The sequence below is a fragment of the Thunnus thynnus genome, chromosome 14 (assembly GCF_963924715.1).
Source record: "Thunnus thynnus chromosome 14, fThuThy2.1, whole genome shotgun sequence".
In the NCBI taxonomy this organism is placed as follows: Eukaryota; Metazoa; Chordata; class Actinopteri; order Scombriformes; family Scombridae; genus Thunnus; species Thunnus thynnus.
In genome coordinates, this window is record NC_089530.1 from 24,578,477 (window position 1) to 24,596,022 (window position 17,546).

General features: G+C 42.2%; 1 protein-coding gene across 1 annotated transcript in view; it reads left to right on the forward strand.

The window, feature by feature from the left end:
- Positions 1-10,866, forward strand: part of LOC137197331 (uncharacterized) — a 70,724-nt gene extending 59,858 nt beyond the window's left edge. Inside the window, exon 5 of the mRNA XM_067610675.1 lies at positions 1,994-10,866. Within this exon, the coding sequence (XP_067466776.1) occupies positions 1,994-6,393 (4,400 nt within the window). The 3' untranslated portion in view covers positions 6,394-10,866. The remainder of the gene's footprint in view (positions 1-1,993) is intronic.
- Positions 10,867-17,546: the final 6,680 nt, after the last annotated feature.

The window sequence follows — 17,546 nt, forward strand, 5'->3', positions numbered from 1 at the left end:
GTTCTCCCATGTAAAGCACTTTGTAACTTTCTTTATAAATAAAGTTCATTATAATAATTTAATAATAATAATAATAATTACAATTAGAGAAGGTGCCTTTTAGTCAGGTGGACATGCAAAATGTGATTTTGTCTACTGGTAAGTGTATAATTATGAATGGATATTTTAGCACAGCTAATCTTTCAGGGTCATTTCCATTCAACCTATAATTAGTACCAAATAAAATTTTTTCTTCTCAGTAAATGCTTTCCAAAATTGTTAGGAAATTTCGGCTTGTTTTACCGCCGTGTTAACTCCTTGCCCGGTTAGTGTGGAGACACATAGTCAATATGTCACCAAGTTTCAAGCACAAACCCATTTAATGAAAATACACAGATTAATTTAGCTTTGCCACTTTCTCTGAGACGAAACTGCACAAACTACACTTTTACTTCTGTACTTTAATTATTTCAGTGGCAGCACTGCAAATACTACAACTACCACTCCTATTACTTCTACTAATAATTGCACTAATGATTGTATCCTTTTAGTGATATATTATTTTTCAATATATGCCAAATAACATTACAGTTGCCAGTTTATTCGGTACACCCACCCAAGATTTACAGTCAATACTTTTTCCATCTCATTTATATCAGTGAGGACAGACTAAAGATGAAAACAACATTTCTAACCCAAAAAGTTTCAAACTACAAGTCAGATTTATACTAATGGAGTAATGTAATCTCTTTTCGGTTATATATCAGTGTTTTTTTGCATTGACTGTGTGGTTCAGTCTTTTAATTGTACATTACTCTGGTAACTTTTGTCCTTTAATAATTGTTAATGTATACAATAGATCATGTCGGACCCCTGGACGACCAGCAACTGCGTCAGTAGAAGCTAAAGGGGATCCTCATAACAATAAACAATAAATGTCTTGAGTAAAAAGGAATATTATAACCTTCATAAAGGGAGGATTTACTGCAGAGTCATTGTATTACACCGCTTTACTTTTAGCGAGGTGTACCTAATAAAGATGTACAGTATATAAAAGCCTGTCTGTGAATATGCAGCTGTATAAGAATGGCTTTGGGATAATATTTTCCACTTAAATTTGTCATTCGGCTTGAATTTGTTCTGATTCAGGAGGTGATATCAGCTCTATCTCAAGTGGATTTTAGGGTGAAAGATAAATTTTAATTAAAAAAAAAAAAAAAAAAAAAAGAAAGAATAATCTGAAATTTAGCAGCATCATTCCTGGTGTTTCAAAGAGACAATCAATTGTCACCCTGTCTCCTCTGTGAATATGTACTCAGTAAAGTTTTATTTTCTCATTTTAAAGTTGAGACCGATGGAAAAGTTCAACAACTCCATTTAAAGTCGACTTTCTCCGAGTGCTAAATGTATTTCACATTTAGTGTTGGAAGAGTAATAATTCATTTGAGGGCTTCCCTTCAAAAAAAAAAAAAAAAAAACTCCCAATATTTAATGAAAGGGGTTTCTGGTTTGAGAGGAAGGCACATTATGGATTTCTTTTAAAGTTATAAGTCATCTTAAGACCTCCACCACTCAAGAATTGTCTGAATCATCTGCCACACTGACGCACAGACAGATGAATGTCTGGCAGCACGTTTTGCTTCTAAAATGGATATGCAAAAAATGGATATTACATGTTGGAATAAAAACCTTAATCTTAATTTTTTTTCCCCTTTTGAGTGAGCCACACATTCATCACTCTGCTTATGTTTTTCTTAAGTCCATCCTACACCCATAAATCACATTCAGATGTGTTGAAAGCCACAAAAGAACACAGGAGAGAAGCCAAAATGCTGAATAAATGCATAAGGAGCTTACTATATAAAAATTAATGCTATTCTTCTACATCTGTACCATCCTACTCTGTTCTTTATTGCCAGGCTAGGCAGATAATTCTGTTATGTTTTACATGTAAATGAAACCGGTGCCAGCTGCTATAATCTTTTCTGCTCTCCTCTCTCTCCCCTCCATCTAGAGACTCAAACCCCGCTGATCCAGCCTTTCCTTCCTCTGGACCCTGCACTGGAAACCAGACTCCTGAATAACACACAGTGGGAATACAACCAGCTAGACTCCAACAGCAACGCTGATACTGCTGCTGCTGCTGCTGCTGCTGCTGGAACCTGCATCCTCAACAAGACCCAACTGGACTACAATGACCTGACTGCCGCTGCCGCCGCCGTTACGTCCAACAACATCATGAGCACGAACGCTGATAACACAGATATCAACACTTCTACCAAAACCAGACACTTTAACAAGATCCCTTGGGCTCATAATTATTTAAGCAACACCTTTACACCCAAAAACATCCCAATAACTGCCACTAACACCACCACTAATGGTTCTATTTTCAAGAAAACCACTACCACCAGTGAGAACAGAGCAATGTGCGGAGCTTCAGACGCCCAGTCCGTCCCCGGCAGAGTCCGTCCCGTTTCCTTCTCGCTGCCCAAGAGGAGCTGCGTCCTTCTCCACCAATCGGCTGCCGTCTTCATCCAAGCCGGACGGGGCTCAGGCTTGTCGGGGAAGCACGAAGGTGTGACAGCAGTGAAAGATCAGGGGGACAAAATCACAGATCAGCAGCTCAAATCTCCAGTATCTGCAGATACTGATGTTGTTAGTGTGGATCACTGGGACACTGGAAACCAGTGCGGTGTGGATGGTAAAACTGCAATCCAGCACTCCGAGGCTGCAGCCAGTATGTCTACCGAGAGGGGAACTGGAGGCCTCTCTGGGACTGCAGCCCAGCTTTCTTTATGTAATCGCAATGTGATCAGGGTTGAGGACTCTGTTATCAGTGGGAACGGAGCCCAGATCTCCTTATGTAATGACAACAGCACTGGAGCCCAAGTAGTCGGCAATGAAAGTAGGACTGGAGCTCATCTTTATTTAAACAGTGGGATACCGGGACAGATTTCTGACAGTGTCGGTGAAGTTGTGGCCCAAGATCTGGATTTAAATTTGGACAATCAGACAGAGTCAGACCCTACCGAAGAACTGCTTTGTCCCGCTACAAATGAGCTCCAAAAATCAATTTCTGGTGTTTTAAATGAGCCCAAAGAGTCTTCGGTTCAGCCTCAGGCCAAAGACTTGAAGTCCTCTTCATCAAACTGGGCTAAAGATTCAAATTCTTTGCCTCCAGGTCGTCCCAAAGAACCGTTTTGTCGTGTCCTGAGCCGAGACGGCAGCAGGGTTCTTCTCTGGCCGTCGGAGATGGTCAGTTACACCAAAACTTCACCATCCATCTCCTACAGCGTCAACCCTCTACTGTATGACTTCAGAGCACATAACCGGGCCAAGGAAGGGGGTGATGAAAAGAAGGGAGGGCTGGAGGAAGGGAGGGAGAGAATAAAGCCATCTGTGATCAAACAACCCAACTGCCAACAGAGGCAGGAAGATATGGAGGGAGGAAGGGAGGTGAAGATAGATGAAAGGGAAGAGGAGGATGAAGGAGGACAGGCAGGAAATCCTATGGAACCTGTAGCCCATTGTAGCGGCAGCGACGCAGTTCCGGATCGCTCTGGCTGCCGTGATGAAAGTGCTTTAAAATTCGTTCCCGTTACTGCAGAATGCCACCTTGCGCTAGGCCTTCAAAAACCAGGGAAGAGGAGGAGGAGGAGGAAGAGACGGGGAGGGGTGAGGAGAGGAATGAGGAAGAGGGCGAGGAGGAAACGAGGAGAAGAGACAGACAGAAAGGATTCGGAAAGAGGGAGAAGGATGATAAGTGGTCTTTCTATGAATCAGATGTTTGAAGGGAGAGCAGAGCAGGGGTTGAAAAGAGAGGGCACGGAAAAAGAGGAGAGGAGGGAAAAAGCGCTATTAAGTAATCTCGCAGAGCATCGGCTAGTAGGAGGCAGAGAAAAGAGGATGAGGGCAGAAGAGAGAAGGATAAGAGGAGATCAGACGGAACGAGAGAGGGCAGGTAGAAATGACGTGAAGAGACGAGAGCTATTAAGTAATCTTCCTGTGAATCGGTGTAATCGGTGTAACCAGCTGTGTCTGCAGGTGAAAAGGGAGGCCAGCCAGCATCAATCCCAGCAATCAGCCTCCGGGTGGGGCCAGGGGCTCAGAAAGCTCCTCTGCAGGGGTGCAGCATGTAACTCAGTGATTAGCCCCGTCCCTGGGTCTGTTATAGAGACACCATGCTGTCCTGCAATTATGCCCGACCCTGCTCAGAATGGCAGAGAGACGGCGGAGATACACAAAAATACACAAACAGGGAAAGAGGAAGGGCAGAGAGATGAGGAGCAAAGGAATCTGAGGAAGACAGAGATAAGAGCTGCTCAGGATGCTAAGGAAAACGTGTGTAACCTGACGATTAGCGGCGTTTCTTTTCCCTGTCGAGACGCAGCACGTGAGACAGAAATTTGTCTTGTTCCTTCACCTCACAGGGAAACAGCATGTGATTCAGCGATTAGCCTTGTCCCTGCTTCCTTTAGTGAAACAGCGTGTAGTCAAAGACAAACAATACCTGCAGGACACAGCAATCCCGTTTTAGGCCCGGCCCCACGCTGCTCTGCACAACAGACAGAAACAGAACCGCGAATTAGATCGGCCTGCGCAGACATGACCCTCCCCGGCGATGCAATTTCAAAGGAAGTGATGTCAAAGAGAGCAGTAACAGCCGGCAAGAGGAAAAGGGAATCGCCGGAGGCCGGGGTGACACCGAGGAAGAAACGGAAACGAGGAAGGAGACAAACGAGGAGGGCTTGTGCACAGAGACAGCAGAGGGCTTGTGTCGAGTTGATCTCTGACCTTGGCGTAGATGAAGCGTGTTGTACGCAGAAGAGAAACACGGAGGCACCTAAACCCGACAGCAACCAGACTGAGACTCTTTTGGACGACATAGCAGAGTGCAGTCCAAAGGATGACAACACTAACTGCCTTTCACTTCACCGGATGAAACACTGTCTGTGTCATGACGCTAATAGCCGGGAGGAAACATTTAGCTGTAACACCTCTGACAAACTCAATAACTGTTGCAGCTGTGATGACAGCGAAGGCGGCAACGCTAATGACTGCCTCAGCTCCGGAGCCGAGGAAAAGAGGAAGTGCCGGACTGAGAAATCTGTCAGTGACTGTCACACCTGTAACACACCTAGCAGCTACAGCGAGCGGAGTGAAAACGGCAAAAGGGACGATAAACATGATGAATCCGGCGTCTGCACGGCTGCAATCAGCAACACTAATGATGATCCTCGCTACAAAGGCCGGGATCAGACTCCCGGTCACACGGACAAACTTTACTCAGCTAACAGGAGTGATAAACCTACCTGTGACACCACTGACTCACCTGTGGACTCATTCACTTGTAGCATCAATGACACGCATGCTGATCACTGTCAATGTAAAAACAAGCACGCTGACAACACTGACAAAACAACCGCTTTTTGTGAGAAAACGGCAGCCTGTAACATCACAAACAAGTGCAGCGGCGGCTGTAACTGTAAAACAAATGACACGTGTAATCACAATTACGGTTATAACCGCACAAACAACCAAAGTGAGGATGATAAAACCAAACCCGAGTGTCGCACTCGACACAAAAGCCGCCTCTCTGATTCAGCGATTGATTACAAATCCTGCAGCGGTATTGATCAGACGGACAGGAATGGCGGTGACGATATTGACAGTGTTCGGTGTAATCACTTTAACAGTAATCATGTCACTGATTGTGATCGCTGTGGTAATGTTGTTGATAACTATAGCTCCAGAAACGGAGCGGACGTCGCTCCGCTGATGCGAGCTGAGCAAAAGGAGGAGGAAAGAGATACGGAGAAAGAGCGACAGGAGGAGGAGGAGAGACAGATGGAGAGGAAGAGGGTGAAAGAGAAGCGAGAGGAGTGGGAGAAGGAGTGGGTGAGGAGAAAAGAGAGAGAGAAGGAGGAGAGGGAGAGGAGGAAGGAGAGAGAGATAGATTTTGAGCATCTCTACCCGGAAAAGAGGCCTTGTTTCCCCCACGCTCTCCCTCCACAATGCATCCCCCTGCACGCTCCTCTCCTCCTCCCGCCGTCCCTCTCCTCCTCCTCTTCTTTCTCCTTCCATCACACCATCATCCAGCACCACCTCTCCCTCCTCCCGCCACCGTCTCACCTCCCCGTCCCCTCTTACCCTCACCTCCTTCCTTCCTTCTCCCCCCATCTCTCCCCTCTCGCTCTTAATCCACCTCCCGCTCCTCCACCACCGCCGCCACCTCCTCCTCCTCCTCCCCCTCATCTCCCTCCCTCTTTCTACGCTTCGTCCCACATCCCTCTCCTGGATGCACCCGGTCCGTATCCCTTAGCAACGCCATTTCACCCAGTGCAGAGTCACCACCCGTCTCTGTATCCCCCGCCCCATCCTGCAGTTTTGCCCTTACAGGTGTTGTTCTAGAAAATTTATTTTAGAATGAAGCAAAGAAACAGACTCATCTTCACATTTTCCAAAGAGAGAGAGAGTTGTCAGGGTGGGTGAAAGCAGCTTTTACGTGTCATTACCCGCATATTCGACGGCGAGGACGAAACACGAGGGATAACAGTTTCAGGAAGACAAAGTAGAAAAACAAAACCAATCTTTCTTAAAGCCAACCTCCGGCAACCTCATCACCCCCCCCCCCCCCCCGTCCAAACACTCCAAGCACTGATTCACACATCTGAAAAAATTATGGCTTTGAATGAATTATCTTCATCAGTCGCAATCCTGCTCAAAATGAGCCTCAGGTGTGCAGCCAGCGGGATCATGGCGGGGATACACAGCTGGGCTCGTTTCCCTTGGCAGAAATCATTCGTTGCTCCTGTTTTGCATTTTAAACCGATGATTTGCTTGCAAGGCATGTTGGGAATTTCAAACTATGGTTTTTGTGACTTTAAAGGACAAATCCACCCTTGTAGACTCTCAGATATCTTCAGTCTGTGATCATAAATGCAGGACTCTTTTTTTTCCTCATTATATTTTACTTGGTGATTTCCTACATTTCCCAGAATGACTTTCAAAACAGATGAGAACTTGTTATTGAGAGCTAGCCTCTGTCAGGAAGTGTATTTTCCCTGTCGAGAGCTTCTTCCATCAGTATTTTTTTAAATGCTAAAGCATGTTTCTGGGATATCCATTGAAACATTGAAATAAATAAATAGTAAAATTCAAACACATCATCATTTTAACTAAGATAAAACAAATATTGATAACAGAACATGAGAGCTGTGTTTACATCCAGTTGCAGAGACTGTAATTACAAGCAGTCGAGTAGAAACGGATGTATTAAGTCAAGTCAGGTCAGTTTGATTTGTGTAGCACCTTTGATACACAATGGCAGTTCAAGGTGCCAAACATCAGAGTGAAAGCAATTTATCAACATGATAAAAATCATTTTAAAGCTTTAAAATACAGAAATACAACAACCCAAAATCAACCACACACACACACATTCACACAAAAAAAAAAGATTAAGAAACTAAGGAGTGTGTTTTGCCCCCTAAACTTTACTCAAAGACTGCACTTATGAAATGTCACACCAGCCAGTGTATTCTGTGTCATTTCATGTCATATTCTGATTGATTTGTCTGTAGATGTGAGTCATAGCAGCAGTCGTGCTGTGAGAATTTGGTCCTAAATATCAGACATTTATTGAATGACTTCGGTAGCCGAAGCTCCGGTCGGTGGACGAGTCTCACAGAGCGATTTAGGACCAACGTTTTTGGATTGACGACCGATGATTTCACCAAACTTCTTTTACGATTGTCAACTTTCTGCTCAGACAGCCCAAAATTTGTCCTTTACATGGAGAAACTTCTTTCCCTGTATACATGAAGTCAGACATTTCCTTTCATCTCATTACATGATGAGATCATTTACCGTCATATTTCTTGTTTTACTGACAACCTATTAAGTAACATGAATCTGTACACATGGCAGAGAGTGATCAGAAAACTGGATAATGTTTAACACGACACATTATTCCTGTTTCTAACCTCTATCCAGGTTTTCTACCTGGATAGAGGTTATACTCGTTAACACGTCAACACACTCAGTGATGGATGGACGGACTAACAGTACAAGGCTAACTACTGGCCTCACCATTGCTAGTATAAACGCTACACACTGACTGAATGCAGCAGCAGCTACAGACTCTCTCTCGAGGGAGCTGTAGTTAGCTGAATGCAAACAAAAGACTTGTTATTGTCTCTACAGTGTGTTAAAATTATGAAGTGTTTGGATTTTACTTTCCCAGTGCATCAATAAATATCCATTTAGCTTAGAATGTAGAAAAACGCCCTCAATGAGAATTTAAATGAAGAATAAATGAAAGAAAGCTCTCTGTAGCGATGAGCATAACTTTAAAAGAGAAGCCCTTTCTGCATCCAAAGTGTAGCTGTGTCCCGGTCCATACCACATACTCATTCTAAGCATATTTTGAATGCATCACAGAGATACACAAAGACGTCTGTACGCAGACTACATCTGCTTGGTTTTCGAGTGTCATTGATGGACACTATTGTCCCGTAACGCACCGCACAAAAGGAAATTGAGTAGCTGCTCCCAGCTGGAAAAAATCAATTTCAATGGCAAAACTGCTTCAGGAACGCCTCACAAAATAAGAAAAAATGAGTATAAAATCTTTGGAGGAACATTTTGATTTCTACTTGTGAGGTTTAATTGACATTGACATTTTAAAGTGGCAGTTTGATTGATGTTCAATGGGCTAAATCTTGTGTCGTTTTCTACTAAATTGATTTTTTTTGTATACCGACTGAAAAAAAGAGTAAATTACTGAAAATTACCGTAGCATATACTGTGTACTGTGAGTTTGTTGTATGGACTTGGATCTTATTGCTCCACACATGTGTTCTGATGCTGTCATAAAGAGTATTAAGTAGTATCTCAGCCTCTGATGCAGTGTATTTATCCCTGTTTGGCTGCTGAGAGTCAGTGCAAAATGTTAAGTTTAGAAATAAGCCTTTGCTCTTTGATTTTGAGGCTCTGACACCGACGCCCTGACCTTTACTCTTGACGTTTTAGACTGTTGATTTTCTGCCATCCTTACTCCATCGCAGCTGTGCTAAAAATATCCCGGCACGGCAGATAACTTTACATTCAGTGACTCATCCAAAACAAATGGAAAGTGATGTCATGTAACGGGACCATGTCCCCCGACGGAGGCGGATGAGGAGTTGTGATGAAATCTGAGAGGATGTGAGGGTTTTGATTGTCAGGTAATCAGAAAACAATCTTTTTTATATATATATTAAAAACGTAGTCACTCAATGGCTTCTTGTTGCGGTTTGACAGGTGATTTTCCCACACAAATGCAGTCGTGCATTCATCCACTTAAATGCAGGAAGTTCAAAGCGTTTCCTTCCTCGCGGCACTTTTCTATCTGAATAGCCCCTCAGGGTGGATTTTTCCTTTTAAAGCTAAGGGTTAGGTCAAAGCCACGGTGTGAATAAGTGCGGATCAGCTCCTTCTTCTTTGTTCTTCTTTGTCAAATGTTCTCTTTTCAGTAGCGCTTTGTGTCATCAAGTGCAGCAGAAATACCTCACAATTAGCAGAACGTGACTGTGCTGCACCTTGGTAGCTCCGGAGAGCCGTTCCTAACACCTCCGCACTTTCAGAGGTGTGTACAACGGGAGTTAGTAACACATTGTTTACTCAGACGCTTTCTCACATTCCTCTGAAGTTGAACATCTGGCTGCGATGGCTTCGGGGCATAACTGGCAGCGCTTATCCGTCTCAGCTACTATAGATTATTCTGGTCTCAGCAGCGATGACAAACAAACAAAGATGAATAATAAAAAAAAAATGCATAAAAAAAAAACTTAGACTGTAAGAAGCAGCTTTTGTGAGCATTCGCTGTCAAATATTTTGGTTTGCATTGATACCTGAAGCCCGGACACACACAGTTCAATCGTTACAGTTTCTAGTCGCACTCCTGCCAGCTCTGCTAGCTTTCCCAGAGGTCTTCAGTAAATAGCTGCTGATTCCAAACCAGATGATCTCCAGTATGTCGGGCATGTCGCCATGGTGACACTATGACGCCCATGGTGACATACTTTTGCAGCTTTTGCTTCCTCAGAAGAGTTTATGAACAGAGATGATGTGAGACTTCTCTTCTACTTCTTTCTTCTACAGCTAGAACACACCTGAATCATATTTAGCTGATGTGACGACACATACGGCAACATGTTTCTCTCCCTGTAGCTCCGGACCACGAGGGGTTTGAAACCATATGTTCTATACGACTGTAGGTTTTATTTATTACGAGCACTTGTGATAAATCTGTGTAAATTAGAGAAGAAGAAGAAGAAGAAAAAAAGAAGCTATTATTAGATGTATTTTTGTAGAGAAACCTCAGTTGAATGAGGCACAGGTTTTGTATCATGTAACTCTGATGCTATTTAGGAAATGAACCCACTTAATTTGTCCTCTTGTTAAGCTGTTGTACATACGTATGTTCCGGTAATCAATTAATTGGTTTCATAGGCCACAGTTTTCTCTCAGTTTTGTCAGCATCTGCTCTATACAGAAATGTCTTGAGATCCTGGTAAACTAATATTTGTAATCTAATTTCAGCACTCATAGCCACAGATATTATCCCTGCTAATATAATAGATCTAGTAAATCCATTGAGAAAAACAAATTACTCTGAAAATGGAAATAAATCAGTAGACTTGATATCAAAGTGTCTTGTTGTCAGTGTTTTTTTTCTTTTTAAAGAGAAGAAAAGAATCACTTGAAAATGACTTTCATAATAAAAAAAAAACCCCTCCTCCATTATGAGCAGACAAATCTGTGAATCGATACCTCTTACCGCCACATTCCTGTAATTTCCCCTGTGTGTAAAATAATAAAGTGAAAGACAAAAAAAGAGTTCAGAGCTTATTCAGAGAATATTTTAGTCACTTTTCAGAATGAAAAGGGGATTTTAAACCTGGACAAAAAAAAGGATACAAGAGAGCTCAGACGCTACTCCCCGGGCTGATCAGATGCTTTGGGACTGAGACCTTGTGTGTGTGTGTGTGTTATTTGTAAATGTGTGTGTGTGTCTCCAGAAGGCCCACAGACAGCTGGGCCCATCATGTTCAATGACTAAAATAGCGTCAAAACTCAACATGTTCAACACCTGGGGCTGTGTGAGTGTGTTTTACATGTGTTCGTTATTTCTATCAGTATAAATATAAGTGTGTGTGTGTGTGTGTGTGTGTTTAGGCTAATTAAGTAACAGACTCAGTGAGTGTGACAAGTCAAGTTCACTTCATAACCGAATCAATGGCTCTCAGTAATTTGCTTCGGTGACCTTTAAAAACCAACAAAAAAAAGCCTTTTGACATTAAAACTTGACTGTGTGGAATTAGTTTCAAAAAAAGTGTCTGTGTGATCTTTGTGCCCTGAACTCAAGCTTCTTATGCTCTTTGTGATTTTTATTTTATTTTTTTATTTTTCTTCATATACGCTCTCTCCCGGAAAGGTTGATGGATGTCTCGACTCAGGCAAGCACTTTAGGGTTAGCGAGTTAATAGTCCTCCTCGGTGCATCGGCGGCGGTGCATTATGGTTTTGCTTTCCTTTGCTTCGAACCGCAGAAATTACTCAACAACGTGTTAAGAAAAAAAAAAACCTCAGAAGTGGCTTATTGTGTACTTCATCAGGGCCAGAGAGACAAAAGGTCTTCAGAAACACGTCCGTTAATGAGCCATTGTGGCTGCCGTCACTCTCCTCGGGCTTAACGAGAAACAAAATACGTTGAAAGATTGATGATATTTCCTTACAAAAATAACTATGAAATGATTTATGTAGCAGAGGAGCTCCAGGGTAGACAGCAGGAGAAATATCTGAAGAATATTGCTGGTTTTTAAGTTCAAAAATCCCAAAAATCAGAGACGACGAAGGAAGACAAATTCTGATAAAGAGTAAAATTATATTAATGTACAATATATTTAAGAAAAGGAGAGAAAAAACAGACACATTTGTTAAGAACTAGATAAAAAGATTGCTTTGTTTCACCTATAAAACCACATTTTCATGTGAATGCAGCAACACTACCTGCCATGTAATTATTTTAATGGTTTGTAGATGTCATGCTGCAGCTCCAGAGAAGCAGGAAATACTCATTTCTGGTCAATCAGTGAGTTCTGGATGACAGTCAAATGTGAAATTTGTGTCAAACATCTTATTTAAATGTATATTTGTATATAATGCAAAGGCATTTCTGTAAATAGACTGCATTTATATAGCGCTCTTATCCAAAGCGCTTTACAATTTGCCTCTCATTCCTGCTCGCGCGCCGATGGCAGCGATATACATGCGAGGTGCTGGTCTCAACATCAGGAGCAATTTGGAGTTCAGTGTCTTTCCCAAGGACACCGAGACATGTGGACAGGAGGAGCCGGAAACAGCCGACCCTGTGATTAGCGGACGACCCGCTCTACCATTTATACTGCAAAGCTGCTTATTTTCTGTGTGTGTGTGTGTGTGTGTGTGTGTGTGTGTGTGTGTGTGTGTGAGCATGGTCAACATCACCAGCGGCAGCGAGCTTTAGAATTAACTCTGAGCTCACTAAACTATGTTTTGGGAAAACTTAAACCTCATTCAGACAGGATTTATTCCTCCAGGGGAGGTGGAGTGATTTTAACATTACGTGCTGTGGTCAGTGATTCTAATCTAGTAATTATTACCCCTCCCCAGTAATAATTACTGCTGGAATCACCTACTGTTGTTTTTTTTTTTTTTTTGACAAACTCTCTGGTCCTTTTGTAATTTAAATCCCATCTAGAGTGATGTCCTTATATATTAAAGTGGATCTCTGAGTTTTTTCCCTCCACAACAAAAATAATGTTTTCCAGTCTGGTAGATGGAAACATGCAAAAAACAACATATAGGCCTTTCTGGGAACCAGTATGATGAAACATAAATCCATCAAGGGAGCGAGACCCCATAAAAGCTCATCAAACAGGCTGTCATAATGTCAGCTGGTTTGAGCCCTGTTTTTAGCTTATATTTGTTTACATTTTTACATTTTGGCAAATTGACGCCATTAAAAGTATCCCGAATCAGCTATATCCATGGATGTACAGACGACTATCGCTGGATTACTTTGATACTGAGGGAAAAGGCAAGTTCTGAAGCGTCTTTATGGTATGATAAATATAACCATTAACACCTCTATTACTGCTATAAGTTATATAAGTAATACATAACATCAAATTAAAGTCCTATTAATTTCCTCACCTGATTGATGTTCATGTTCAGGTTGTTTTTATGCATCATGGCTCATGGTCTGCTTCTGTTTTGTGCCTACATGTAATAATTATGGATTTGGTGTTAACATCACCAATTCTCAACGAGTGTCGACTACCGGAGCTCACCTAACGATTCAGCGCGTTCAGTTCAGCATCTTCTCTCATCATTTCTGCCCCTCGTCCTTTTTTCTTTGCTGCAACAACCGAGAAATAACAAACGCAGACACAAAATCAGACATATTAAGTGATTTTTGAATATCATCACTGACCTGTTAAAATCACAGTGACACTGCATTTTAAAAGCTCCAACTTGCTTCTCTTAAGTTGATGTAATTCCTCTCGAGTGAAGGATTTGGTGGCAGCATCGCATGGTGAGAATAAAATTAAAGACAGAATGACTGTTAGACATTATCTACTATCTTTTAAGCTAGTAAAGGAGCATGTAATTCCTCTTTTGCTGGTTCTTAGACCATTTCCAGCTTTGGAGATTTACATGTAACTGCTAATATTTGCACACTTTTACCAAATACAACTGTAAATGCAGGAATTTTGCTTGTAAAACCGTTGTGGTATCATTACATTAACTTCAGGGATATATGGTGGATCCTTGAGGCGTCAGTCTTCCTGTGTGTGGTTGCACCGACACACTATGGATGGTTGGTAATGGCTGTGCAGGACGGGCGAACATTTCCTCTCGCAGGAAGTGAAGATTCAAAGAGCCCGAAAACCGCAGGGAAGCAACAGAAAGCAATAACATTTGTTCTAACATTTTTGATCGCTCCTGCTACTTGTGCAGAAATGGGTCACGGCTGCCAGAGACGCATCAAACATCTTGTAGTCGTCTGAGTCAGTGGAATCTCTGATGGGCCTTTTTCACCACGCTGTCAACATCGTTCTCCGATTTCAAAGCTGACAATGTTTTAGTGCTGAAGAACTAAAAAGTTTTTTAGCCTTTCCACTTTTCTGCTCATTTATGATGACTGATTGCGTCTCACTTCTCGCCCGGAGTCAGTGTTTTTTTTTTCTTCCTTTTTGTTGCTGCCCCTGTTTAGGTGAAACAAAAGGTTATTTCCGACTGAATACCTCTCCACGGTGCTTTCCTCGCTCGCTATGTAAAGTGATTCATCATCTATAATCAGCCCAACAACTGTGGCATCTTCTGTGAGCTTAAACAATTTTACAGACTAATCCTGGGATACACAAACGATTGTGTGAGGAAAATACAGCAGAGGGGAGAGAGAGAGAGAGAGAAAGCAGCCTTGAGCAGCTCCTGTGCTCAATAACCAAGTGTTTTTGAGCTACCCTGACCACCTATTTTCTTTCCCACAAGAAGCCTAAACCCCAATTACACAAAGTCTGCCTCGCATTCAAATACAGAGTTTCGGGGGGTACAATTGATTTGACATTGAGCTGCGGTCCAAAAAAAAGAGGAATCACTACGAGGATCTTGATTTGGTCGTGATCGACTAAAACCGTTCGACTGAGGAAATGTGTCTGAAACAAACCAGGTAGGCGTGAGAGGGTGTTTTTCTTCAGTAATTTGATGTTTTTTGGGGTTTTTTTTTTTTAGAGAAAAGGATGATGAGATGGTGAGACATCCTAAGAGGATACAGGAATGGAATAAAATTAAAGACAGACGGCAATTTCTGAATTTAGCGAGGTATTTACTAAAGATGTAAATGAACCAGCTGCAGTTAGTGCTTCTAAATAAGGGCATTTTCAAACCTATAGTTAGTTTGCTCTGGTCCAAATCAGTGGATGAGATGGTAAACTTGACGTTTGGTTCCCTGGCAGACCGGCCCCCAACAATTGGTCGAACATCAGCCACCAGTGCACCATCCTTGTGGTACTATTTGCTCTTGTCTGACTCCCTGGTGATTAGAGGTGGCTGTGGAGTACACAATATTCATACTCAAGTACGCGTACAAGTAATTGTCTCAGGCAGGCTCGAGTAGTCTACAGCTTCTTGTTCCTTCCTGTCTTTCTCCTCCACTGTTCCCTCAACAACCTGGCTTGACTAGACGATGACATAAGGAGCGAGGGAGAGATGATTACAATTAATTGGGTGGAGTATTGACATAGATTATAAATTCAGATCCAGAATTGTTGGAATTCCCTGAGAAAGACGTGCAAAAAGCTGCACAGTTTAAACAATACCAAATAGTTGTTTATTCAATTAATGCATGGAGCTGTTTGGATACTAACTAACTATTCGGTTCATACAGATTTCAAGTATCCAAATATTGATGATGACTATTCCATGAGGTGTTTACACAGTTAAGAGATCACCTGTTTGTTTTATATTAATGTCCAGAGAGGAGTAATAGATCTGTGTATGTGACAGGGTGATTAAATCAAGGGTGTGCTTGTTTCCTTTCTTGAATTCACACAGCTGCTCACGTGCATGATTACTGGACAGCAGCACCAAACAGTTTGAACACACTGTAGGTGGAGAAAGGTCTGGAGAAGGCTACATGAAGGCCGTACGTTACCCCACAGATAGTAATAACAGTAATCCATATCATGTATATATTGTAAAAGCTACCACATACCTGAAAATAAATGTAGGACAACTTTGTTTCCTGTTGTTGGAAAAGAAATCTATTTTTTTCTCTGTACCAGGCTAATATATAAGCTGGCATACATTTTAGCACAGTAGAGCTACAGATGTAACCTATCCTACAGCCTTTTCACACGTTTATCAAGGGAACCCTTAAATTTTAATAATATTATGATTTAATAGGGACTTAGGTCACACACTGCTTAGCAAACGCTAACATTAGCTAGTTAACATTAGAATAGTCAGCCAAAGTTGCGACAGCTTTAGGGAACTATACTAGGCTACAAAAACAATGTCAGATAGCTTGTGCTACGCTATCTGGCATGAGGCCTTGATTGCTCGGGCGTGTCGATTTGTTCTGTACAACATCAGGAGGATCAGACTCCTCCTGTCTGAGCATGCAGCACAACTTCTCACACAAGCTCCTGTAATATCAAGCATTGACTATTGCAACTCCTTACTGGCAGGCCTCCCACATGTCCAAACCTCTGCAGATGATCCAGAACACGGTGGCACGTCTGGTTTTCAACCAGACCAAAACAGCACGTCACTACGCTGTTCATGTCCCTCCACTGGCTCCCAGTTGTTGCCCACGTCAAATTCAACACTTTGACGTTTGCTTACAAAACAGCAACTAAAACGACTCCCACCAACTTGAACTCCTCATCCAGGTCTACGCTCCCTCCCGCTTGCTACGCTCTGCCAATGAAAGTTGCCTAGTACTAAAACCACATCAGGGCGCGACGTCGCTAGCAAGACTCTTCTCTGTTGTAGTTCGACCGCGTTGGAACGAGTTGCCAAACTCTGTTCAGTCCGCAGAGTCCTTCTCAATCTTTAAGAAAAAGCTAAAGACCCTCAGCTCTTTCACGAACACCCCCGTACTACCCTGATGGACTTATAAATAAAAGAACAACAACAAAAAAACCATTACCTGCTTCTATGCACACTGTTCATTACCTCTATGCTCCACCTTCGTCCTCTCAGACCTGAACTTAGTTTCATGGCTCATACTCACCTTGTTCTCTCCAGACTAGATCCTTGCTTGTGTTGTATTAACCCTCGTGTCGCTTTGGATAAAAGCGTCTACCAAATGAAATTGTAAGATTGTAGCATTGTAACAAACTGCAACCAGTTACGGGATCCATTTAGCTCAAACTTGCAGAGTACCCCTATAGTTTGTTTACATCGAGGTCGGATCACGTTCCCTCCTCAAATGAACCACTCTAGAGTTAATATCTGCCCAGACTGGGACCACTTCCTCAGTACGGTTGTTTTGAACCGCACCTGAGTACATTTACTATGTTCAGATCTGCCCAAATGAATCATACCAAAAGGGAAAATTCAACAAGACTAAACAGCCTGAAGATCTGATGCTGGGCTGCTTTGTTGTGTGTTTCTCATATCTGGAAAGTAAGTGAGAGTTCAAAGGAAGCACTTTCTGCTGCTGAACTTTAAATATTGCTTGAAAAGAAGACACTTTTGGAAATGCAAGCGTATATTGATTCTGGAGGAGGAACGTTATACTGTATGTGAAGAAATAACAGTTGATGTCAGCTCAACAAAAACATCAGTGATTGAATGAGGTTTGATTTTTTGGTAAAACTAATTTAACTCGATTATTTCTGTTAACAGATGACAAATAATCATTTCACTTTGTAATGCATTTCTCTCTCACTCACAGTTTTGATTTGGTTATAGTCTCTCTTTCTTTTTTGTGTGTCCGATAAAACATCCGCAGACGTTACAGCTGCTTTT